Source organism: Saccostrea cucullata, unplaced genomic scaffold (genome assembly GCF_032062105.1).
Source record: "Saccostrea cucullata isolate Sc308-1 unplaced genomic scaffold, CSIRO_AGI_Scuc_v1 ctg721, whole genome shotgun sequence".
Lineage (NCBI taxonomy): Eukaryota > Metazoa > Mollusca > Bivalvia > Ostreida > Ostreidae > Saccostrea > Saccostrea cuccullata.
In genome coordinates this window covers 98,499-124,382 of record NW_026918602.1, presented here as the reverse complement: position 1 = coordinate 124,382, position 25,884 = coordinate 98,499, and the positions used below count along the sequence as shown (strand labels likewise).

At 31.8% G+C, this 25,884-nt stretch overlaps 1 protein-coding gene across 2 annotated transcripts; it reads left to right on the top strand.

Moving 5' to 3' along the window:
- Positions 1-1,091: 1,091 nt before the first annotated feature.
- LOC134268495 (wnt inhibitory factor 1-like) lies at positions 1,092-25,012 on the top strand. 2 transcript variants are annotated; one of them, XM_062750766.1, is made up of 10 exons: positions 1,092-2,227; positions 4,706-4,845; positions 14,520-14,622; positions 21,140-21,283; positions 21,830-21,934; positions 22,520-22,639; positions 23,000-23,095; positions 23,387-23,482; positions 23,814-23,987; positions 24,512-25,012. In XM_062750766.1, exons 1-10 carry the CDS (start codon positions 2,077-2,079, stop codon positions 24,640-24,642), a joined length of 1,260 nt encoding a protein of 419 aa, XP_062606750.1. In that variant the 5' UTR covers positions 1,092-2,076; the 3' UTR covers positions 24,643-25,012. The 2 variants fall into 2 exon arrangements, with proteins under 2 accessions (XP_062606750.1, XP_062606757.1); XM_062750773.1 differs by having other exon boundaries at positions 1,093-2,227; positions 22,520-22,615; positions 24,512-25,010.
- The last annotated feature ends 872 nt before the right edge of the window (positions 25,013-25,884 follow it).

Here is a 25,884-nt window from a genome sequence, read left to right as displayed (position 1 = left end):
AAATCATAAAAACGTTAAGATTTTATATAAGATTTTTTTTTTATTTTTCATGACAATGCCTGTCAAAGATTATGTCTTAGAAACTGTAGTTTTACTCACTGAATTTACATTGGGATCATTTTGATTACACGGGGTCAACTACTCACATAGGAAAAGAAAGAATGAAGTTGAGATTCATGCGCACTCACCACTCATACCAAACCCTGGAAAAAATAACACTTTTAAATTAGTCCATAGAACGTTTGATTATTGGACGTGAAATCACGATGTCACTGAAAAAATTTATAATCTATACAGGTAGTATACTTTTGCCACTATAGAAACACAACAAGGTAATAATTTATAACGCAAAATTCGGTTTATGATACATTTTCTGACCTATAGGTGTACCAACAACATATGATTGATGCATGCTTCTTTAATTGTAGTAATTTTAAAATACTTAATTAACAAAATATAAAAAGAAATGTTGATTACATTCTCATAAAGAAAAATTTGTATCTCAAAAATTACATGCATAATTATATGATATAGAATAAAGGTTTCGTATCTGATATAACGACTATGAATTTTTTCATTGATAAAAAGAAGGGGTGTGATTATGTAATTCTTTTAATAAAAAAAGGATCTCATGTGAATTTCTTTTGTACATATATGCTAAAAATTACGTAATATTTTATATTTCGTAAAAGTGCATTAGCGTGGGATACACGACATCGAACAAAAAGCAGATTCTCTTTAAAGTCACCAAAACAAGAAGTAATTCGGTTCCACAGATTCATAGATTCGCTTATTTTCTAATAGACATGTAGGAGTGCAATGAAAAATACACGTTCTGTTGTCTTCTCCCCCTTAATCGGTATTGACATATATATCGTATTCAGAGGAAAGCTCTTTGGCGGGGTTTATTTGTATGGAGCGAGGTCAGTAGATAAAGAAATGTAGGAGGAGGAATCGTATAAACCCTTCCCCTGATAAATTGATTTCAATGTAAGAATATCAGATTGAAGTCGCCTCCCCCGTGAATGCAATGTGTAGGAAGACAAAATCATTATCTTTCACAAAATTGGTAGATTATTTTTGACTACCACCTGTAGATATGGAACATTTGTTCATGAAGAAGACTACCGTGTGATATGAGTTGATTTACATTCAAAGAAAACAATTCATGAAGCAGCAAGTGGTCATGATATTGGTGCCAACGTCGGGGCATCTTCGGCGTGTTCGATTCAGCAAGAAATATTGAAAATCTGTTTACTGTCACTTGATAATAAAAATGCGCTCGCATTGGCGCAGGTCGGGGAGGAGTTTTCTTTACATAGCTCAGAACCATTAAATCTTCATTGGATATTTTCATTGTGAAAGATCATTGTTTGATTGAGCAAAACATTACACGAGATGGTTTTTGATTGACAACAAAGATTTTTTTAAAATTAACGAGTTTTTGCCCTCTCTCCACCTTTCAAAATTCTTAAAGAAAGAAACAAAAGTAGCTGATACTCACCTTCGATTGGTTGTGAAAGCCGAGATTATTTTTAATCGCAAACAATAAAAACGAAGCATGATCTAGGAGGGATATTTAAAAGAAACGACGATTGGTTTGGTCAAAAAGTACTGCATTGTTTAACCGTGAAAGAGAGGTGGTATTTTAGCACAGAATCCGCTTACCGTCTGGCGATAGGGTTGAATAGAGCCATTTTCACCGTTAGGGGATAAACCAACGTTAGAAGATGCTAACATGTTCGACTTAGACCACGATGTCTTTGCAGCTCTAGATTGGTCTTATGACACAATCGTATCAAAAGTTGTGATTAAGTTCAAAGAGGAATTCTTCGAGTATTTTTTATATTTTTCAACAAAGGCCAGTCGACCAAAGAAACTACATGAAGACCTTATGCTTCATCACACACTTGTGTTTTAAGTGAGCTTGTCCTATAGCAGGAATTACCGGATCTAAGAAGTTTCTTCTGTGATAGGGAAAAACTATCATGGTATCTAGGCTTTTTATTGATATAAAATTTTTAAAACTCTTGAAGAAGTTGCCGTGTTTTGTGAATTATTTTCCCGGGTGGAACGATGTGTAGAGCCACAATCAAAGTTGCCGGTGCCTTAGCCATGATACTTTATCACATGTTCTTTATCATAGTTATTTTACCTTCATCTATTTCGAGGTCACGGACTAAACTAGCTCTGTGGATTGATGAAAAACAAATAGCTAGCTTCTTCGGTAAGTCATTTAATTTTTTTTTTTCACAGGGACCAAGAAAACTTATCTCTATTTATTGTCCTATTCTCAAAAAGTAAGTCTCGTCTGTAAGAATTCCGTGTTCGATTTCTGTTTCCGATGAAACTAATTCCCTCGTGAGTTTGACAGGAAAGCATGTAAGTTTCAACGATATCGCTTCTCGTCGACACCAAAACAACCACAGCTTTCAGTTTCCTGGTAAAAGAAAACGTGAAAGCTACCTTTGAGCTACTTTGATGATTTCACACCAGTTGTCCCTATTGGATTGAAGGCGGAAAAAATTACAATCTCCGAAACTAAAGTGCCTGTAAGCGATTTGGGTCGTTCTTTTATTCATATTTTACGATCGGAGTGTATTTTTCGTTTACTTTTATATGTTTTTGCATGGGATATTTTACAATGAGGCACGCTATAATGTACCGACGTCTTGTAATATCTAGATCATTAATGAATGAAGATTTACTGTTTTAATTTGGATACAGACATCTCACAGCGTGTTTTAAAGCATATCACTCAAAAACAAATATATCAGCCTGAGCTTTAACATTAGATGTTATATGAAATATGGAGTCTCGCTGTGATGTTATAATTACCACTTTTTAACATATCGGCAAAAGATGGGAGCTGATATTTTAAAACAAATGAGCTGTTGCTTCTTCTTTATAGATTTTGAGTGCGGATAAAATTAAATCTATATAAATAATTTGTTAATGAAGGTTGTCTTAGTTTATCCTAAACGTGAGAAGCCAATTCCATGACCAGAACATTTTCATTTAGTTCAAGGCAGGAGTTAGAGTTTCTTTATACTTGTAATATTTAAATATCGTGTTTCATCTTTAGCTAATTTAATACAATGGCCACATTTTAAACTCTTCTTTCTACGAGCGGATGAAAATGAAATGTTATATATTCATTCATTGAAAATTATAATGCAATATGCATAGCTTGTCACCTGGATAAATAAAATCACCTCCAAAATCATGTTAGGTTAATCAGTTCTTCAAATCAATATTACAAGGGCCAGTTTTATGCAATGCACATGTTAATTTACGTTTTATGAATCACCCTAACCTAATTTAATTTTTTAAAAATCTGTTATCAAATTTGTGGCAATTGTTACCCGACGAATATTAAGTAATACCGTACTCAAGGCATAATTTGATCATCTCGATTGTAAATAAAGAGAATAATTCGTATTTCAATGATATTAGATTTATCGTATAATTTGGCTGATTTGTAAATATACACTACAAGTGTCTGTCAACACAAGTTATTGAAATAATATTCAATGTACACTTAGTAAGGAATTTGAATAACTGATGGAATTTTAATGGAACTTTAATCGAAAATGAGTTAGTTTCGAAATTGAAGCTTGTTGGACGGTTGTAAAACACATGGTAAAAATCTTGTTTGAAAGCATAAATAGAATAATCATACAAATGGTTTAACCTTGGCTTTAGGCTTGAGGGGAAGCGCCTCTGTGAAATGTAGACTTGAAGGAATTTGCCCCTGAAACACTAGGTTCATCCTCGACACTTGAAATAATGAAAAGCAAAACTATTGACATAATTTTACACCAGAGAAAAATTCGTCTTTAAAAAAAGTGGGTGAAAAGTCAGCTAGCACTTTATATCATTTTATTGATGTTCAAAAGCAATTTATTGGAATAAGAGAAAAGACCTTGCACTCGACAATTGCCTGAAGATAAGGAACAATTCTTATAACAGTTGAACATGTATACGAGAAATACAGACGTTTTCACTAATGTTGTGCACTTAGAAAAACCGCTAGACTTTGATATTCAGAATTTCCCGTATTATATCTGTTTAAACGTTGAACATTTCATCATTAAAATGTCATTTTGTTGCAATAGGAGAGACTTTCTTATCAAGATTTCACACATATGGAATGAATGAATCTAACATCTGTAAATTAAATTTAATTCTTTTAAAATGTTTTATGGCCTCTCCTAACGCGAGAAAACAAATCGTAAGGAAAAGGGAAAACAATCATAATCTTAGAACCAGACAATTTGTACTATTATTTTCCCCCTTTGCTTAATGTTCTTCATTTTTCTTTAACAATGAATTGTCATCTGTTGAAAGGTTAAAAATTTGATGTCTAAACTTTTCCCATTGAAAACTTTTCTGTTTCGGAAATGATATAGAATAACATGATTATATATATATGTCCCTGTTTACATTGCCGTTCATCAATTTTTTGCATACCCCATACTATAATATAAATCGGTGTTGCTTGTAATGCTTTACTCTTTTATAAATGAACGTCATAATCATCTTTCTATTTTATATTGTATTAATTATTGCTTTCAAAACCTCCTCACAAAATTTTATGCTCCAGAAGGTAGCTCATTATATCATAATTTTCAGAGTTAAACTGTCACTCTAAAAATATAAAAGAATATTGTGTTCTAGTCATAGATTTATGTACGTTTTGCAGGGTATCCATTGGAAGTTTTCATTATCAGTGATGGATCTGTTGCACCATATCTACTTGATCCGACTGTGGAAGAAAGTATACCCGTCATTCCACCGGAAGTAGAAACTGTCAACCTCACCTGGGAAGCAGGACCGGATATGGTAAGATAAAATCAGGATTCAAAATGTGCAAGATAATAAACACGGCTTTCTACATTACGTCGTAAATTAAAGGTCTTAAAAGTGGTTTGATGACCATAGGGAAAAACATATATTCCATGGTGTTCACGAATCTAAATGTTTGCAATTCTAAATATAACCAAATTGAAAAACCTCGAAAAATTTAAGGACTATTTATGTATTTGTCAGTGGTACAATGTCGTAGAAAATGCCCGAAACCTTAATGATCTCTTTTGTCTGTTCCAAAACAAAGCTATCCTTAATCTCAAATAGATATCAGATGGATAGGAAACGGGTCTTTTTTCTTTCTTACGCCAATTAGTGTCTTCATTCTATAAAGCTATTCGAGCACGACCAGCAAAAAGCAAATTGCTATCGTCCAAGGACCACTGATCGCTCGTAAATTCATCCGTTTAAAAATTGAATAAAAATCCTTTTCCGACACTCATCGGGGTCTTTATATGAAAGCTAAGAAGATAATGCAAATGACATTGAATGGCAACTGAATGACCAAAAGAATAAAATGTCTTCGAGGGGTGCAAAAGGGTCCCACAAAAGACTGGTAAGGGATAAATCTTTCATATCTTTATCCGGGACAAACTACAGGTTTGACACATCAAATGTGTGTTTGTAACGGTCGATTTCTTAAAATCTCTTTGTCAGGATTTTGTAGGTTGAAGAACAGAATATTTTATTCCAGTTAGAGAAAAAGTGTTAGATTTCAAAAAGTAATTATGTTTATAAATAGAAAAAAAAAACACCCCGGGGTTAAATAAAAAAACCTACTTATTGTTTACAAATGTTTATTATCAAAATGACCTTGTTCTTAATTTCGAACAATACAAATAATAAGAATGCACAAATCGCGGGAGGCCAATTGAAGGGTTAAATTTCGCGTCTATAGTACGCAACGAGAGTCAATACGAATTTACATTTAATAAATTGACTCCCACATTGTAATAATATACCGAAAATCAGTCATGAAATTAATTAAAAATGTATTTCTAATGATTTTTGACAATTAATGCATTGATGTGAGCATTTTAAACCATATAAAAAGGAACAAAAGACAAAGTTTCGTACGCTGTACACATATATTCATCTATTTCTTTTAAGATTCAAAAAGTAAAAACGAACTGAGAAGGGGTTCAATTAAGTGTCGATATGGCATTCAGGTCATATTTTCCCCGTCGTTGTTCATTTAATTGGTGTTTCTTCTTCGATGAAATAATTCCAACTAAAATAGAAAGATTTACCCACGAAAGTCTCTAAACTGAAACAACAAACCAATGAAATCAGGATTCTTTCGAACAATTACATCAAAGTGCATTGAAAGATATGTCATGAAATTGTACCCTCTACCCGAAAAATACAGAGAAACGTCACGTTTGTAAAATGCTCTGCAAATAACTTATTACTAGCTATTAAGAAAGCGATACAAACTTCGCCAGGCACTCGACTACACAGATAAATATTTGTGCGACTGTTGAATCAACATTCACCATAATAACAGGAAAGGGGCAACAGATTTGGAACTAAAACACGTTTCTTTGACGTTTATTATAAACAGAAGAACGCAGAGGATGGGGAGAGGTCAAGTGGCGCAGCCATGGCGGATTACGGAAACACCTAAGTTTATGTAAAACACTGAACCCGATCCGATACAGAAAACATTTTGTCTATTTTAAAAGAAATCTTATACTGGTATATACATGTATAATATTCCTATTTCGGATATAAATATTAAGATTAAAGAAATCTCTGAGCGCTATGTTTACTCCTATATCGGAACAAGTGGTTAAATGGGAATTTAGTGCACTTATTGTATATATAAACATACATTTTCCGAAAAGACAAAATAAGAGCAAGCAGCGTTTACTTCTGAGTAATTAGACAGGAGGGTATAAAATTAAAACGTCTTCTCAAGCCGATTTCTGCAATACTAGTGACACTGATTGCTCGCTTCGCAATAAATTGTCTGCATGTAGAACTGACGTTTACTGCATTATATCTATTCAACGTCTGATATTCTTGAAAATTCCTCTCTTAAGGTTAAATAACTAGGGTTTGCAAGAAATTAAGATTTTCATAAATTCTACTGCAACAATATTTACTTACTAGCCTACACTACACTATCTGGCTATCGTATGTTGAGTTCTATTTGACCTTATACAATAGATGTTTGGTACACGAGGTACAACCTATAATTTGAGGTTCAAAAGGTCATAAGTCAAGGTCGAATGTTTGGGATATCTCGTCAATGGAGGGAAACGATGAAAAAGGTATGCTTTATTTATAACAAAATTGTTCAGAGGTGGTAAGTGAATCGAGACACATAATGTATATTTGGGTAAACCAGTCAATGTCAAGGTCAAAGTTTTGTGAGTCATTCATAATCATCTTACACACCCAATTTTTCAATTTATTCGTTTTCTATTAGGAGCTGACACAATGAAAAATTGTGAAAGGAAAATAGTAAACAATACATTCGAGGTTATCCAGACGACAAAAATCTTGGGCTCATTAGAGCCCGTGTCGAGACAAACGCCACGCGAATTCTATTAACACCGCGTGAGCAGCACTGCTATAATGCAGGGTAATTAGAACACTGTCTGCTCCTTATTTCGTCTGGATTCGCTATAGCAGATTAGTTATTGTTCAAGGTTTATGCTTTTTAAAAAAAATATACTGTAAATCTGTAAATTATTATCATTGTAAGATCCTGACATCATATTTCTTGAATTATAAGATTTCTATTTTTATACAAAACATAATTAAGTTTTGCTTTCCCTGATTATTACGAATCAGTGTTTACCAGTTTTGTTACTTGGTATTATTTATAATTATCGTTGGCAATGAAAATTATTCATCAATGAGATAGGTACAAAAAGGTCAAATTTTGACACAAATGAGTTCTTGTATTCAGATTTTTGAGCACACTAGTACATTTATGAATATGTCATTAATCATTGAATGTTGAGCCAATGGATAATCTCTCTATCTTTATTTGAAGGGAATTTCATGTTGTATAGGCTAAAACTCCAAGTTTTCAGAACTCTTGTCAATGAAGTAGAGAAATGAGTCTTAAAAACTTGTACGTATTTTGCATATGGTGTTCAGTAGGCATCATATGATTTGTCATTAGATTTATTTGGATCTAAATGTTTTAATGACTTGATGGTTGTTTCAATTGCAATTTCTCCAAACTCAAATCAAAATGATTTTCTTTAGTAAGATTACGCCATCCGTTGCTCATGTTTGAGAACATGCGCATTACTGAAAGTATTAAAATAATAATAAATAATTTAATAAACCTTATCAAAATATTTTTTTCTTAATATATATCGAAATTCGCCATCGAAGGAATTCGTTATCTGTAATGAAAATGTTATGTCAAATTCATTTCATTTTATTTCATCCATAAAATCTCCCCAAAACTTTGAAAAATTTCTTAATAATTTTTGAAGGACGTTGTTTTATTCCGAGGAGATCTCGGTCGCTTTTAAGGTATAGCCTCTCCATGCAAACTTGTAAAGTCCTCCAAATGTTTTATTAGATGAGCAAATACCTTTAAGTCTGTACTAACATCTTCAACAGAGATTTAAACAATGATATCATATATTCCAAAGGGCTCTTGAGAAAGGGTCCAATATCCAGTAGGCAGTTGATAACGTGCAATGATTAAACACAAGGGTGTGACAATCGTGTAAACAGGCTTTAAAAGGCAGTGAGTTAAAAAAATTCCAAAATAAAATATGAGCTCTATTCCTTTTTACTTTTCGATAACGTCAGCATGCCAGAAAACCACCAGATTTATTAGATTCATGTTGATTGATATTGCACACTATTTCTCCCTTTCTTCAATTGTCTTGTATTAAGGAGACAGCTACCATTTTATTGTTTTCAATCAGGCATAATTGCACTGATAGTAAAACTACATCTTTCGTTAATTTAATGAAGATTAATTTCTTGAATTTCATGTATATTGTTAATTTCCTTTTCTTTGCTGGTTCAAAGTAATTTTCTCTTTCGAAAATTATCGAAAAAATTAACATTATATCTATTTTAAAAATACATCTCCTCTTCAATATTATCTGAATATATATGTTATAAGAGTTCATTTTGATTGATAGACATTTTAGACTGATTTCTATAATTAATTCCCGAAATAAATTTCCTATCGTGATACGACAGCTAAAAATCGTCTTCAGCACCTATTAACAAAAATACAGGTTCCTGATTGAGATATTTAAAGTTTTAAAGGGTCTGAGGAAAATCATGTACAAGTAAATGTGTTAAAGAAATCCGACTAACTTTCTACCCACTGAAATTTGTTTGAATGAATTGAGGCAGATGATTGTCACGTTTGATACGAATCTCCGATGCATTCACGTGAACAAGAATTTAACGCTACCAGGGTGGGCATGCAACTGTTTTACAATGAAAGCCAACCGAGCTAGGTGTCCTCATTCATTCATGAGTTTATTTTAACTTTCAAGGCTTTGTTATTATTGCAGTTGCGAAGATGAGTAAGAAAAAGTGAAATCAGTCGCATAATTCTTGTCTACGAGTCCATGTTATTTCATTGAAATGAATCGGCGATCGTCATCTTGAAAGAAAATTCCAGTCAATTCTCCAATTGCATGCTATTGCAGTGAAATGAATCGGCAATAGATTTTTTTTTAAAGATCCATGTCTTTCTATCATTTTTTTTTTTTGAATCCAATAGATTTTTCCGTTTTTATTCGGAAGGATTTGGTTCTAGTTTTATTCGCAATCCCTTTTACCACTTCTATTCTTCATTAACTTCATACTTGTCTATTTTTTTATTTGCATTCCTTGAAGCATTTCATCTCTAGGTCTAAAAGTCTGTCGTGTTATGCAAAAATGAAGCACGCGCAAAAAAACCCCTTATCGTTGTTCTGAAGAGGTGTGCTTGATTGCATCTGTTAGGAATAAACCGAACCACTAAGCATATTAGCGTGCGTTTGATTTGGAGTAACGAGTGAACAGCGCAATCCAAATCGTGCAAGGAATCTTGATCTATCATACATCATTTTAAACGAGCTTGTCATTAAGATAGAATAACTTTTGATTTATGATGTTATGTGGTTTATTTGTTTAGACAATAAAAAAAAAGCTTTAATAAAAAGACGTAACATCAATTGCTCTTAAAAACTTGTATCTTTTTATATGACCACTTACTTCGTCAAGAATCCTGATATCATACTAAAAATATTCAATCTAAAAAGTTCTAATTTAGACTTCATATTGAGTTCACTTATACATGTATTCATTTAAATTAAATTTCAGTATCATGAAGAATTCATAAGCATTTTTGAAACATATCTCATTAATGGTTTTTTAATCAAGATTTGAATTCAGAAAAAAGTAAAACACAGTTCACTCGGGTTTTCCTGAACATATGTAATCCCCAAAGCATTTTGTTTTGTATTTTTAAAAAGTTCCATTTCTTTGTTAAATAATTAGGGGAAAAAAGTATTTCTTAACAAACATATAGGTTCTTTCATTTCAGGTTTCTCTGTTCATTGCAATCCTGAAAAAATAAAAATTAGAGGGCAAGCCCCTCTTTGAATGACAATGTAATATTTTTTCATGTTTATTTGTTTTTCCGTTGAGTGCTAGGATGAGTCAATGAAACCCAAATTTAACTATATAAAATGATTAAACTGTGTCTTTGACATCTAAAGAAATGTTCAGTTGCGAAGAAGACCTGAGCTTTTGCATCAAATGGTTTCATCGGAATGTGTTACCATGTATCTAAGTGTACACTTTGGTGGGTGGGGATTTTTTTGCACGTGTTTGCATAGAGTTGAGACACTCAAATATTGAACGATTGTAAAAGATGACACTTTTGAATGCTATGTTTGTATCATTGACGAGTTTGCAGTTTTTAATATTGTTCGTAAACAGTGTCTGTCGCCCTGCGCGCTATCGGCACCTCATGATAAATGGCCGCGATCTGAAATAGGCGTGACGGAGAGAACTAGGGATACAAGCAATGAAAACGCGATCAGAAAGGATTACTTCAGATTAAACTGTCATACCTTCTCACGCCTGCTACCAAAAATTACAAATTAATTGGGTTTAATAAACTTTTGTGTGGTTACACGGAGAATTTCGAGGCGTCTGAGAGACCGATATCGCCATGAAGCAAACCGTTAAACTCATGTTGCAATGGACATGTTTCATTTGCTAAAACCGTCAAGTATGTTTCAAGAAACCACCTCTTGAAATTTACTTCATTATCAATTAAAAAAAATAACCAAAACAATTTAGGCAATAAATTCTGACTTTACTTTTATTTTTATTGACAACATTAATTATCTTATGAATGAAATGCGAAGATAATAAATCTAACTGAGGTTTTCTTTATGAGCAGGAATTTACGATTGTATGACATATGGGTTATTTTTTGGCGATTTTTGCAATGAAAAGTATGTTTGTTTATTGATTAATTAAAACATGATTGTTGCAAAATATTTGAACGATAAATTTCAGACTTCATAAATGAAAGCCATAAATCTTCGTTATTTTTAATACCATCTATACGTCATGGAGAAAGTATTTCTAGGCAAAAAAGTAATTTTAAAAAATAAATAAAAAAAATTCTAAGGTAACCGAGCATTAAGACAACACCCATTTTAACAAGATGGTTTATATCCCCGCCTACATTTTAATTTTTTATTAACATAATTATCAGAAGAAAAAATTGGGAATAACAGAAAACATATTTTTTTCGAACATGAATGATTGTGTACCTTTAACACATGGCAATCTCCTCCCTATTGTAAAAATGGAACTCACATCGCCCTAAAGGCCACCTGACCCTGAAAATAACGTGGCATCTGCTTTACTTTTTCCATTGACCCGAGAAGGGACAAACTGTCTTGCTAGCTTGCTGTAAAATATCGTGGAAAGCACGGGACGAAGATGTTGATATGAAGTAGTTTAGTCATTTACACATCGTTTAACATTCTCCTGGAAAGATCTTACTAATTATAGCAGGCTGGTCTAATTATTGCCAACAAGCGCCTTCTTCTTTTGCCCACCCTCAAGCCGGAAGTCGCTTAGGTGCCTGAACAAAATTACTATAAATGACCTGTCTAATTGAGCTTCCATGTTTATTATCTATAAAGAGGTTTATTATTGAATCATTGAAGGAAATTTCCACTTAAGTAATACGAAAATGTTTAAAAATTTAAGAAAAATTGGAATGAAATAGGGTAAAGACATGTTAAAAGGGGCGAGGATGGTGTTCTTTTAGGAGGAGAATGTAGAACGAGAACAATATCGCGACCATCACACGATAACCAGACCAAATGTTGCAAAAACCTTCACTTGCACCGAATTTAAACTACTTGAAAGATTGTCGCTTGAAATAATTCTATCGCCATATGTTTTTCTAATGGGTACAATGCGATAAAGTCCTAACCAGATAAAGGATTGTATTTCAGAATAATCCTTCTTTTTTAAAGTTCACTGGTTATACAGGATTATCGGGAAATTAGTTAACGTATTAATCACTGTTAATCGAAATCAAATGAACTAATCGTACGTTAATTTTTGAACGATGACTTTTAAGAAATATTTTGAAAGCTTAAAATACCTCATGCTAATCTCAGGCCCAGTATTTCATTGAAAAAAGTTTCAAGGGACATTTTTATTAGAAACGTTTACAATTTTCTATTTAGTTTCATTTTATTAAGTGCAACACCTTTCTAATGCAAATCCTTTTAGCACATGTTCGTGAATAGCTTCGATTTTTTCATAATCCCGACATAACTTGGGTTTGACGATGGGAATTTCCGCTACCGATCTATTTGGATTATGCTAACAGCCACCAATATACGTCTGAGTACCATCTTACGACATTTCAAAGCATTAGGAGACAATATACCTTTATAAAATACCCCTTTCAAGTTAATCTGGTTTATTCGTGAATAAACTGAAAACATGGAATATATCCATTCTGTGTCTACATATTTCACATGCACATATCATTTACACGAATACTCGATTTACTCAGATCTATATAGGCTCTATTTAAGGAAAGAAGCTTATTTCAACTTATATTATACGATATAACATAACTTGGGGCAGTTTACGCTTTATAAACCGCGTAACTCATTGTGAGACAATGTTTTTCCCCAGGCAAATTGTTTTTATCAAGCGGAGTAATACGTTTTTTGACGTAACTCATTGTGACGTAGGCAAGTTATGTTATAGAAAATGGATAAAATCTTTTATCCAATCAAATGACGTGTTACAAGTAAAACTAAATTATATGTTGATATTTTTGTCTATATTATCAGAAATCCATATTCATAAATTATACCTTCATGTGAAAGGTATGTACATGTATGCATGAAAAATGAAGTACATAGACGGATAAAATAGAAGAAATACGACGATTTGTAAATTTATGGTTACCTGAATAACCTAACCTCCTTATTAAAGACAAGGCATAACATTCAGTAGAGGAATAGATCTATTTCTCTACTGAATGTTATGTCTTGTCTCGAAGAGGTCATTTATTTACTAAAATAAATGACAGAATATCAAACATATATGTACATACAAATAAGACAAAGCAAAACATGATAATATGACAAAAAATAACCAAACAAATCATACGTTTACGTAAACAACAAATAATACAAAGCAAAACATACTAAACATAGATCACAAACGATTATGCAACATTTATAAAGATATGATGTACATACAAATCTTACATAATATACTGAATATGATTGAAAAGATGAGGCACTTCATTTACTAGTATATTAAACACAAGACATCAGCAAAACTTTTTTGATGGCTAAACGACTGGTTCGTTTACGAATGAATGGCATGTTTCCCAAGGAAATAAATACATGTACAAAGTTAAATGTCAGTATTACTTACATATAATGAGGTAAACACAAAAAATACAACATCATATTAACTAATTTTCGTTTACCCTCTAGTATATTTAAAATAAATTACAGCATGATAGTGATCATTGCTTTTTGTTAAAAAAAGTGTCACAAAGAATTGCAATAAAAGAACAGAGTGTAGAAAATTACGCAGAGTCTAAGAACAAATGACCAGTTGGTGATAATTTTTGTAAATCAATAAATTTGGCCATCCTTAAAAAATTGTTTGTTTGGAATTGCCCCCTGAAGGGTTTCAGACACAGGAGGAAGGGAGGGAAATAATTTTTTTTTTTAATTGAAGATAATTTTTTGGATAAAATCTCAGTAAACAGTAAATGCGTTTTCTAACTTTTAAAAAAAGTATCTACCATCAACAATAAAACCTAATTTTACATAGATCTGACGCTATATTTCAGTGTTTTGTATGGTGCATGTGATAAATGTAATGGGCAAGAAAATTGATTAAATAAAAAAAAAATCTTCCTACTTTTGGTCAATAAAATTTTTTCAGGAGGTGGGCATTTCAATGAGGCGGGAGGCAATTCCAAACAAACTATAATTTTATTTTGGCCTTTCCATATTTCTTAATGCATGTATATAAATCAAATTCAAGTAAATAATTAATTAATTTCTAATCTATCAGATGATTGTAAAATCATTCTTAATAATCTTTCAAAAACTTTCTTACACAAACATGGATGTACTCTTTTTCAGTTCACTTACTGGTTTGATGACTTACAATCCATGGACGAAAACCTCTTGTATAAACCACTTCTTAGCATTCCATCTTCTGGTGTCATACCGGACGGACCAAAAAGTAAGTTTTACCGACACAATGTCAATTTCATTAAAGGCAGAAAAATGTTCTACTGTCAATTTCAATTTCTACGACGGTGTCATGAAATTTTCTAACACTTGTCAATTTCTCTCTAGTGTCAGGAAATGTTATGCCGACACATTGTCAATTTCTCTATAGTGTCAAGATTCAATGTCAGTTTCGATGCCTTTTTTTATACACAAGTCAAAGCGCACTATTGGACAGTAGTATATTAAATCAACTTCCACAATATGATTTGAATCGTTCTATATAAAACAAGACTATCAACAGTCTCATATAAAGTCATTATCTCGTAAGTTCTGTGGTTGATTCAGCAAACACATTGTACAATCTACATAAACCAGTAAGTCAAATCCTGACTGGCGTTTTTCATATTTATTGTTTGGCTATTATTTATTTATATACTGAAGGAGCACGCGGTGCATGGGTGTGACCGGTCGGCAGGAGATGCTCACTCCTGCACGGTACCTGATCTCATCTCTGGTGTTTTTAAAAAAAGATAAGAGATTGTTCTGCTCCTGATTTGTATTGATTTATTATAAATAAATGGACTTTTGAGCTTTAAGACTGTTTGTTATCTCCATTTATTCCATGTGTAAGCTAGAATTAACATTTATAATAGCAAAATTATAATGTCCAAAGAGAAATAAATTACCACTGAAATTTTGATTACACAGATCATTATATTACCTAGAAAGACTTCATATCTGAATCTATTACTTATATACTAAATCGGAAATATCATTGTCTTCAACTGTATACTATCGGAAAGGGGAAAATTTAAGCAGAGATATTATACTAACATTAGAATATTATAACTAGTACCCCATGATGCCAAGTGAAATGTATATGATATAAAAAATGATTTCTGACATTGAATTCTACCCCAGCGATATCTAGGTTTATCTTTAAATCAAGCCAATAGTGAGAGTACAAATAATATTTTGTTCTACAAGTCTAAAGGAATTACTAAATAAACCACGCAAGATATGAAATAACAAACAGTTATCAAGCTGTAAAATTCATTATAACTATACAAATTAGAAGCAGAGTAAAACCATATCTCTAAATTAATCAGATATGCACATGGATCAGGTGCCATAGAGGAAAAAGCATCAACTGTCGACCTGTCACACCTGATGTGTGCTCCTTGTCATGATCGGAAATATGAAAGATTCGTAGAGGGTCCAGTCTTTAAATAATGGTCTTACAATAAATATGAAAAAAAAATCATTCAGCTTGCAACCCATTCTTAGACTGTATTTGCCGAAAAGGTCATTGTGTCGACCATAATACATGTACGTACTTATAAAGAGATGATCGATAACCTTGTGTTAACAACTTTTTCGTCAAAAGTCCGACTCGTTTAAGATTTTTTTTGGTACTTATAGCATGCTCTTGCGTATTGAATCAACTTGGAGACAAAAACCCTATTTGAAAGTGATAAGCGTATATATATTGCTACACATGTACATGAGGAGAACATTTTGACGATAGAAAAGTTATACCATCACATTGATCCTAAAGTTTTGTTGTCTAGGTATCATCATACCATCTTCTAGTAAATTTCAAGTTATAAAACAGATTCTCAGACTTTGTCAAATGAATGTCTTTGTGGTATTTTATATTTTAAGTTCACTGAGATACATCGTGTCAACATATAATTGGATGTAACTATATTGTTAATCAGAGTTAATTGTTAATTGAAAAATAATATCCCAGTGAACTTAAAACATTTAGGACACTTGTGAACAATTTGTACATATAAAAGCTCTACTGTAAGATCCCTGTCAGGATCCAATAAAAACTTTTTATGCATTGGGGGACCATCATTTTCTGAATTTTTTAAAACAAAATGACTCTAAAAAAGATTTAGAGAATACAAGTAGAGTGTACGTTCAGCTGGGAAATCGCTTAAAACTGAAATTTCGTTCAGCTCGTGTTAAATTTTGTCAATGGTAGGGATAATATTCTTTTTCTGAAGAAGACCTAGTACAAAAGCTTCATGAAAATGTTCAAAGAATTCCTAATTGCATTTTTTTGTTGTAAGGGTCTTTTGTTTTATAAAACGTATATGTTTCAATATGCACGATATGTTCTCATTGACTTGACCTAGGTTATATAGAGGGATGAAAATTTAGATATGTAATCAAATTATTTCAAATATCCCGCGTTGTTTTTACGACATATGACATACTGATATACTGTACAGCTGCATAAAAGATATTCAAATATTATGAGTGCTGAATTAACTTATCATGTTTAGCTTGGCAATAAAAATGTATCGCATATTATATAAACAGGAGCCTATGATACTGTGTATATTAATATCTCGTTTATTTAAAAAATATTCCTTCCAAGGATCTAGAAGTTATCATACACAGATAACGTGGTTAAACTTAGATGAAGCATCTTGGTATCATGTCCACGAATGATTCACATCGCAATAAACTTCCAGTTTGTATCACCAGCCGTTATAAATATTACATAATTAAACGTTTTGTCCCACAAATATCCAAAATTATCGCTGATTCCATGTCGCTCCTAGACAGATATGTGACTGTGTGCGATAGCGAAAGGAAGACCAAGAAATGGATGAGCGCAATGTTAAAGCAGTGCTTCGTTTGCAGTACATATACTGGCGCGAAGCTGCTGAAATACTTAGACCTCGATATATCCAGGGGAATGATAACGTGAAATAAACAAGATTTAATGAATTATTGATAATATCTATGAATTAATGGGAAATGGGAGGTAAATGTTATCTCCTCAATATAAAGATCCTAGTAACGCTTCAGTTATCAATAGTTGACCTAAACATTATACATCAAGGAGGAATTTAAATTCTTGTAATTTTGGAGTAATATGAATGTATATTCTTTCAGCATAATATATCATCAATTTACATTCACGTACAAATTATTAAGTACACATGTACTGTAATAGCCACCAAAGTTTTTTTTTTCTCTCTCAAAATTATTACACTTTAGTATATGAGAGCAATTTTGTCAACAGAATTAGTTAATATATATTTGGAACATATATTTGAACAGGTAAATATTTGAATTGATAAAGTTATAAATATAGCATAAAAGATAAAAATATTTAGGTATGTATTTCAACAAAAGCTAATTATATCGCAAGTGTCAGAGAGAGAAAAACGAACTTATCAAGAACGAGGCTAATTAACCGTCAATATTCAGAATATATTGCTCCAGTCTCTTAAATATATAGACAACGAACCTGACATTGGGAAGTTAAGAGTACGGGAAAAGAATTTTATGCGATAAAAATTAACCTAAAGCTCTAAAGAAAAATGACTTAACAATTAACTTCAAGAAAATCAAATATTTGATCCCAATCTCTCTACACGTGTTTTCCATCACAAAGGTATCATTGGGTAGTAAATTGGTACACGGGAAGTACCTCAGAATATAGTTTTTATCTACATGGTGTCATTGCACGATTCTCCATCATGTTTTACGACAAGCAGGGGTAATTTCGGTTCATTCCCCTGCTGGGGAGAGTGAAAGTTTAACCATCTTAACAAGGGCTTCGTTTTATCGTTCTTCTGTCAAATCTAGAAGTTTTCATGCGTTAGATTTGTTTTGTTCCAATGTTGGAGAGATACTGCCAATTCCTGGCTTTTGTCTGAGATTGATTTCAATCTTGTCTGCAAGGCGAAGGTCTTAAAAAAACCGAAGATCTAGGAGTACACAGGAGAAAGGATAGAAAGATTTTCTCAGAAAGTAGAACATCTTTCAGAGATTTATCAGTATTTAAATGTTTACAGAATTTTACAAAGAACAATAAATTGAATGATTTTTAAAAAAAAAGTGCTGGAAAAATGTCATACGATTTTAGACCTTGTCCTGAGAATACCTGGCCAAAAGAATCATAGTATCTAAAACATATCAATAGGGAGGGACTTGTTCGTAATGGCATATAATAGATAATAAGAACAGATCTGAAACATATATGAATAACTCGATTGTTTTAATTATAATGGTTAAGTCTGCATTAAAATTATTTGAATCTTGTTGTTTCATGATCAATGACCCAAATCTCCATTTTACATACAAATATTCAAAAAACCATTCCAATAAATTCCTTGAAACTTGTTGCAGAAGTTTCAAAAAAGATAAGCTTTGTAATTTCAAGGGTTTTATCCTACTTTTAGTGAATTAGTACAAGAGGCAAACCCTCAATAAACAATTATACTGCTATCGAGTACATATCGCTCACTCTAATAGATGCTTGAAACCAAAGCGCCTGGTCGACATTGACAAGGTTATCGAAGAAGCGATATTTCCTTTCAATGGCAATACGTATTGAAGAATATGAACATAACAAAGGTTTTACTGTACACAAACAATTTTAAAAATTATTTCATAACAGCTTCTCCAGTGTTCTTTTCTACATCGATTAGATTCATGCTTCAGATTTTAGGATAGTTTCCACATTCCTTCAGAAATCATTCAGCGGTTAATTTTTCAGTGTTACATGCCTTTGTCTGTCTTTATTAAATTTCTGAAATTAAAAATTTAAACTCAAAATTTTTTGTGACATTTTGGAAACTTCAACCGCCTACTAAGTAATGTTCTTCCTGTTTTTTGTTTTGGCTTTCAAGGTCATTTAAGACATGCACTTTGTAAACAATGGTGAAGCAAATGGTTCCTGCCTATTTAGTGCCTGTGTTGCTGCTTATCTTAATGCAATCAATCATGGCTTTTGAATTGACCTAAAATATGTTGTGATCAAAATGCGAGGTCATGCCACTAAGATCAAGGTCACTCTAAAATATTTCCGTTAGCACAAACATTTTAGCAGAACACATTTTGGAAACTTAATGAAGAAAAAGATAAACATTCACAATATAATAACTTTCTGTCATATAATTTATTGCTAGGAAATATTTAAAGAGAGCACTAGTCCTGCTTTTAGGAAAAACAAAGTATTTTAATTAAGATACATGAATATCGTGATTAAATACTTTTTTTTAACTAAAGATTCATTGCCAATTGATGAAAATCAACTGTTACATGTAGCTTGTCTTCCTATGTAATGATTCATTTCTCTTTGATAATGACTGATAAGATTTACTTAATGAAAAACAAATATTTAACCAGCACCATTTAAATGTGGCTTGACAATTAAAACATAGAATACAGTGAACATTGTATGTTCTAATTTTTGTCATTATTATAATATACTTTTTTAAGACAGATGAAACACAGTTCTATGGCACGCCAAATTCACAAAAATGAGATAAACCTAGTTTCACATTTGATAAACTAGGTTTATCGACTGTAAACTATAGTTTACAAACCGTAAACTATAGTTAACGATTCGTTAAGTATAGTTTTCATCTAACGGTTGTTAACTATAGTTTACGAATGATAATCTAAGTTTATCTGTCTGTAATAAGCATTAACAATAGATTTTGTTGATAAACATAGATTCACGTTTGTAAACTATAGTTAAGAGTTGTTAATCATAGTTTCACAAATCGTGAAACTATATTTATCAGATCGTTAACTACAGTTAACGGTTTGTAAACTATCGTTTACAAATCGTGAAACTGTATTTATCAGATAATCTATGTTTTGCAATCGCAAATTTTATGATTGTTTTCAGTGTTAAGTATAGTTTACGGTTGTGAAACATAGATTATCGTGTTAACTATAGTTTACAGATGTAAAATATAGATTAACGTTGTTAACTATAGTTTACAGTCCGTAAACTATAGTTTACAACCGATAAAACTAGTTTATCGACTGTGAAACTATGATTTGCTCATTTTTGTGAATTTGGCGTGCCATACACTTCTTATTAAAGGGTCATTCTACAATAGGTTAAAGGAAACGTTTTGCAATAAAATCTTGACAAAAGAGTCTTCGCAGACAATTCTATTTCAATGAAAACGCAAATTCTTTCTTTCTGTTTCAAAGGTGTGAAATGTGTTCAGAATATCAAGCATGATTGAAACATATTCACTGACTGTTTGAAGTTGCTTACGTCATAGCCATAAAACAAAACCTATCTTCCTTCACTTAAGCAAACATTGTCAGAGAATACTTTTCACTTTTTCATTAACAATCTTTAAAATATAAGGTACATGTATGACCAAGGATGACATAATGTCTCAAGTTTCAAAAAGTTATATCAACTCATGAATTATGACGTCATAATTTATCTTAACTATTCTCTCTTGTCAAATTTTGGAATTTTTTTTTTCTTTTTTTCGGAATTAAAAAATAATTCACAATTTTAAAAAAGTGAAAAAACAACCGATGAAATACATTGACAATAGAATTTTAGAAACTAAAGTTTTTAGTTGTCGGAAATAAGCAAACATAAGCACTTACATTGTTGTATTATTAAGAAAATTCTACTGGAATCCAATGAGAAGCCAGATGATGAGAAACAAAATATATTTATTAATTTTTATGACTTTAAATTCGATGGAATAATGGCGTTTTCATTTCTTATTCAGTTTTTCAGATGTCTATACCATGTACGGGCCGAGACACGGGTATTGCTGGATTAGAGCTAGGATTACAGATATTCAATAAACATGGCCGACCAATACGGGGATCGCCCATGAAGTTGAAATTAAAGAAACAATGTAGTGCAATAGGTAAATGGGCTATTCTAAAAATGCTCTCACTTTAATTTTATTTTAACATTCAATTGTGCTTCAAAGTATGTGATTGTGTAAAACTTAATAAAACACAAAATTCGCCTTTGCTCCTTCAGATGTAAACTGGATCTTTGTTTCTCTTTTTGCAACGAAAGCACTAGTATTAGATTTTTTCTGGAAAAATTGAATACTTTTAGTTATATACTGAGAGCAAAAATTAGCAATATACTTGAAATTCCTTGATTTGCATGTATTAACCTCCTACGTATAGATCAAAATAGTCCCCGTATGGTCATTAACTCTTTTTCTGAATTCATACGATTTTAATGTCTTCAGGTCTGCAAGCTGCAGATCTGTAGCTCGCTGGTAGGAAAAAAATTCACACGGACAACAGCGATCTAAATTTTCGCAGCTTCAATTAGCTGCTGAACTGTAGGGTTATGGTTTTATGTATAAGACAATAGTCTTTATGGTCAAAGACAAATATATAAAACCATAGCCTACAGTTCTGCAGCTTAGCTTCATTGTGGCTTCCTTTTGTAGTTGCGTCTGATCTCTGTAATTTTGAGTGTTTGAATGGTGGACGCTGTGGCCAGTATGGCTTTTGTGAGTGTGCCCAAGGATTTCACGGCCCTCGCTGTGAAAAATGTAAGTACTGCTTTGAAGTAAACTTCTAAAAGCACAAACGCAACGAATAAAGAAACACAACTCCAATGTACAAAAATATTTATGTTTCAATCCGTGAAAAATTATAATGGCCTCTGTATACTAAAGTCACTGGATTAATCTTCCTTCTTACTTCTTTGTCAGAATTGTAATTAAGTTCTAAAAATACCTACCAGGATAATTAAAGTGAGCTGGAAATTTTCACCCAAAGAAAATGATTGTAATCATATAGGCACAGACGAGGTTGACAATTATTTTCCTGGGATGAATTTTTTAATGATACCTTCAACTAAATGCTTGGGTTTATCATTTTATTATTTTGAGTAATGTTTTAACAAATGTTTCTTGACGAATATTTACACGAAGCTCTATTACAACAATTAAAGCCCGAGAGCATTCTATTTTCCCAAGTACATGTAATACAATGCAACTTCTGCAAAAATATTATGTCAAACAAATTTCATATAATATCACTTTTGCACTTTTTTAAAAAAGATTTTCTTTTCAATCTTTATTCACATTTCGTAATTTTTCTGTCTAATGATGACGTAATTTCGCATTTCACAGCACTGTGTGACCCTGCTTGTGAAAATAACGGCACATGTATGTCACCGGAAGTGTGTATTTGCCCCGATGGTTTTTCCGGTAAAAGATGCGAGAGGGGTAAGGATGGGGAAAACAATCAATGTATGTTGTGCCTTTCCTTTTTCAGATGTAACGCCATTTTGCATGAGAACAATTATTAGAAAACAAATTTCAGTCTTTTATTTCCATTAATAAAGTTGGAATTTATTTGAACAACAATTATATTAACTGGACACATAAGAATTACAGTTCCATCAAAATACGTAAACGTTGCAAAAATCAAGGTTCTACAGAGTCTACATATGAAAAAAACTTAATATGAATTTATATCAGAACTGTTTGATTTCTAAGATTTTGTTTTAGTGCAGATGGCTCCGTCAATGTTGTAATCTTTTAAATTAAAATACCTTTAAGCCAGTAACATACACTTTGTTATACGCTTTTACTTTGGAATTTCAACAGCCCTCTGTAAGTCACCTTGCCAACATGGCGGCCGTTGTATACAGGAAGATGTATGCTGGTGTACCTCTGGTTACCTTGGAAACGCGTGTCAATATAGTACGTGCTTACAGTTGTCAATCTTAAAGATATCACTTTTTTGGCTAAATCTTAAAACTTATTTCTTAATCAGCACAAAATTTCCATAGGAACAGTAATTTTTGTTGTAGCTGAAAATTTTCAAAATGAACGTCAGAATTATGATTACACACATTTACGAAACAAGCAGTAAATTTGGTTGGTAAAGTGTCACAATTTCAAACAAATTTTGATACATAAATACTTCTTTTTAGGCAAACAAACACCTTATATCACTCATTTACACATATACCTTGATAATCTCATTTACAGGCAAGTGTAAACCTAACTGCCAAAATGGCGGGACTTGTATAGGCGTAAATAAATGCCGGTGTCCAGTTGGTTACCAGGGTAACTTGTGTCAACAAAGTGAGTACATACATGTACAACCCCTACTTGCACTCTTTATCCATAAGTTTTTCTCTGCAATGGATCAACTATGTTTAATAAGCCCTCATTGTGAAAAAACGCACAACCCGAAAAAGCCATAATTAGATAACCAACATTAATCTATAAGTCAAAGATCTACGTACCTTGCAAAAGATAAGACCTATTAATTGGCACCGATGCTGAAATCTTTGTTTTCTTTAAAGACGTTGTTAATAACTTTATAACTTTCTCAGGATCATAAAAGTTTGTTTCACCAGTGTATTTATAACAAGTTTTGCTGATATGGAAGGTATTCTAATTGTTTGAACAGGACGTAGTAGGAGACGAAAGGGCATTAAAACTGGGTATGGGAAAAAGAAGAACAAAAAGAAAAGGAAGAAGAGGAAAAAGAAAAAGAAGAAAGGAAAAAAGAAGAATCTCGATAATAAAAAACCAAGGAATCCTAAAAATAATAAGAAAAAGAGGACAAGGCTAAAATTAAAACGTATGTAAAATTAATATATCAATCAAATAGTTTGTATTTTTCTATCAAATGTCAATGTTTAACATGTATATCAGAGAAATCTTTAAAAAATGCTTGCATGCCCTCTCCTGATTCGTGTTAAAAATGGAAAAGTTAGTATTAGCAAAAATGATGGTTTCATAGTATAATGGGATGAGAAAAATTCACAAAAATTGTTTTCATTTTTCAGGGGAGTTAAAAAAGATTCAAGTTAATTGTTTAGCCGTTTATAGTTACGGTATTCGGTTAGAAGAAGACAAGTAATTTTTTTAAGATGAATTCTGTTTTCTCAATGTTGACAAATTTCATTTCGGTTCATGTAATTAAAAAACAATTTTTAGCATAGCATATGCTTGAAGAATCGTGATTATATATAAAGGATTTGGCACAAAGAACACACAATTACAAACTTAACATATTGACAAAAAGGTTTTTTTAAAAGTATTTTTAGTAAAAAGTATTTTTCAAAATTGAAAAAAATGAAATCATGTTTTTTTTTTTTACAGGAAAGAAAACATTACTAGCTGATATAACTAGATTTGCCAGACGAAAACGGAGGCGGCAACAAAAACAACGTGAAAGAGCACAAAGACGAAAGGAAAAAGCAAGAAGAAAACGGAAGCCCTACGTGAGGTGATAAAGGGCAAAACCATTCTAGAGTGGACAACTTTTATACGGATTTCTATCTGTACTATTTATAGCATTATCATTATACGTGCATTGTGCCGGTTGAAATAATACGGGTTTCTAATAGACACAACAGAAAAAAGGAACTTAAACTTAAGTCCTATCCTCAATGTCTGTGATAACTCATATGCATTGTAGACAATGAAAGTGAATGCATGTGAAGTCATGTATTCACTATTTTTATTATTTATGTGCTTTATTATGCTGATATGTCAATGCAATATTATAAGTTTTATTATAATAATCATAATTACATTATAATAATCCAACAAATGTTTTGTGTATGTTCATGATGTTGGAAAAATAGTTCAGATGCATTTTATTTTTAAAGTTGTATAAAAAGTATTGATAATTATAAAACAAAATTCCCCAAATAAAAATGAAAAAAAAATAAGAAGAAATATTTTCATTTGAAAGTAATTTTAGTGATCATTAAGTCAATTGCTTCTTGCAATAAAGGGACAAATACCTGAAATTCTTTTAATTTATAGATACATCCTTTTCACCAACTTGTCTGCAAGACCAAAATAGTAACACATAATTTAGAATTGGAATTATTTTTAAACTGGTAATCGAAATAATGTGTATTATATATGAAATCTAGGTATGTAAATTCTTCACTCACTCTCAACTTTTTTGATGGCATGTTGAAATATTTCAGCGAATCAAATATTTTTCAATGCTGTGCTAAATTCCACTGTCTAGAAAATGTGTCATAAAGAATATTTATTCAAAGCTTTAATAGTTTAATTTGAGATTAGAGGTACATATTTTTAATTTTTGATATTAAATTATTTTTGCAAGAGTAAAAATAATTATCATGCCTTTTGTCTTTGCAATATCAATTTTCACTCACACATTGCCTATTTCTATATTTATTGATGAAAAACTTGTGCTATTTAAATAATTGTATAAAACATACTGATCGAAAATAAATTATTTTATTCTGAGAAATATCTCTTCTAATCACCGAATTAATTTTGCTAAGATTCTGCATTTGTTTAATTTGTAAGACTAAGTCCTAAATGCTATTAAAGGAAGGCGTTTTTTCCCATGAATTCATCCTCCATAACGATCTTCCGCAACACCTTTGCTCCAAAGATATCCGGAGGTCTTTGTTTTTATTATTTTTATACAACAGACCACCTTAACTCCACCAACGCTTTTTTCCAACAATTTCCTGCATGATTAA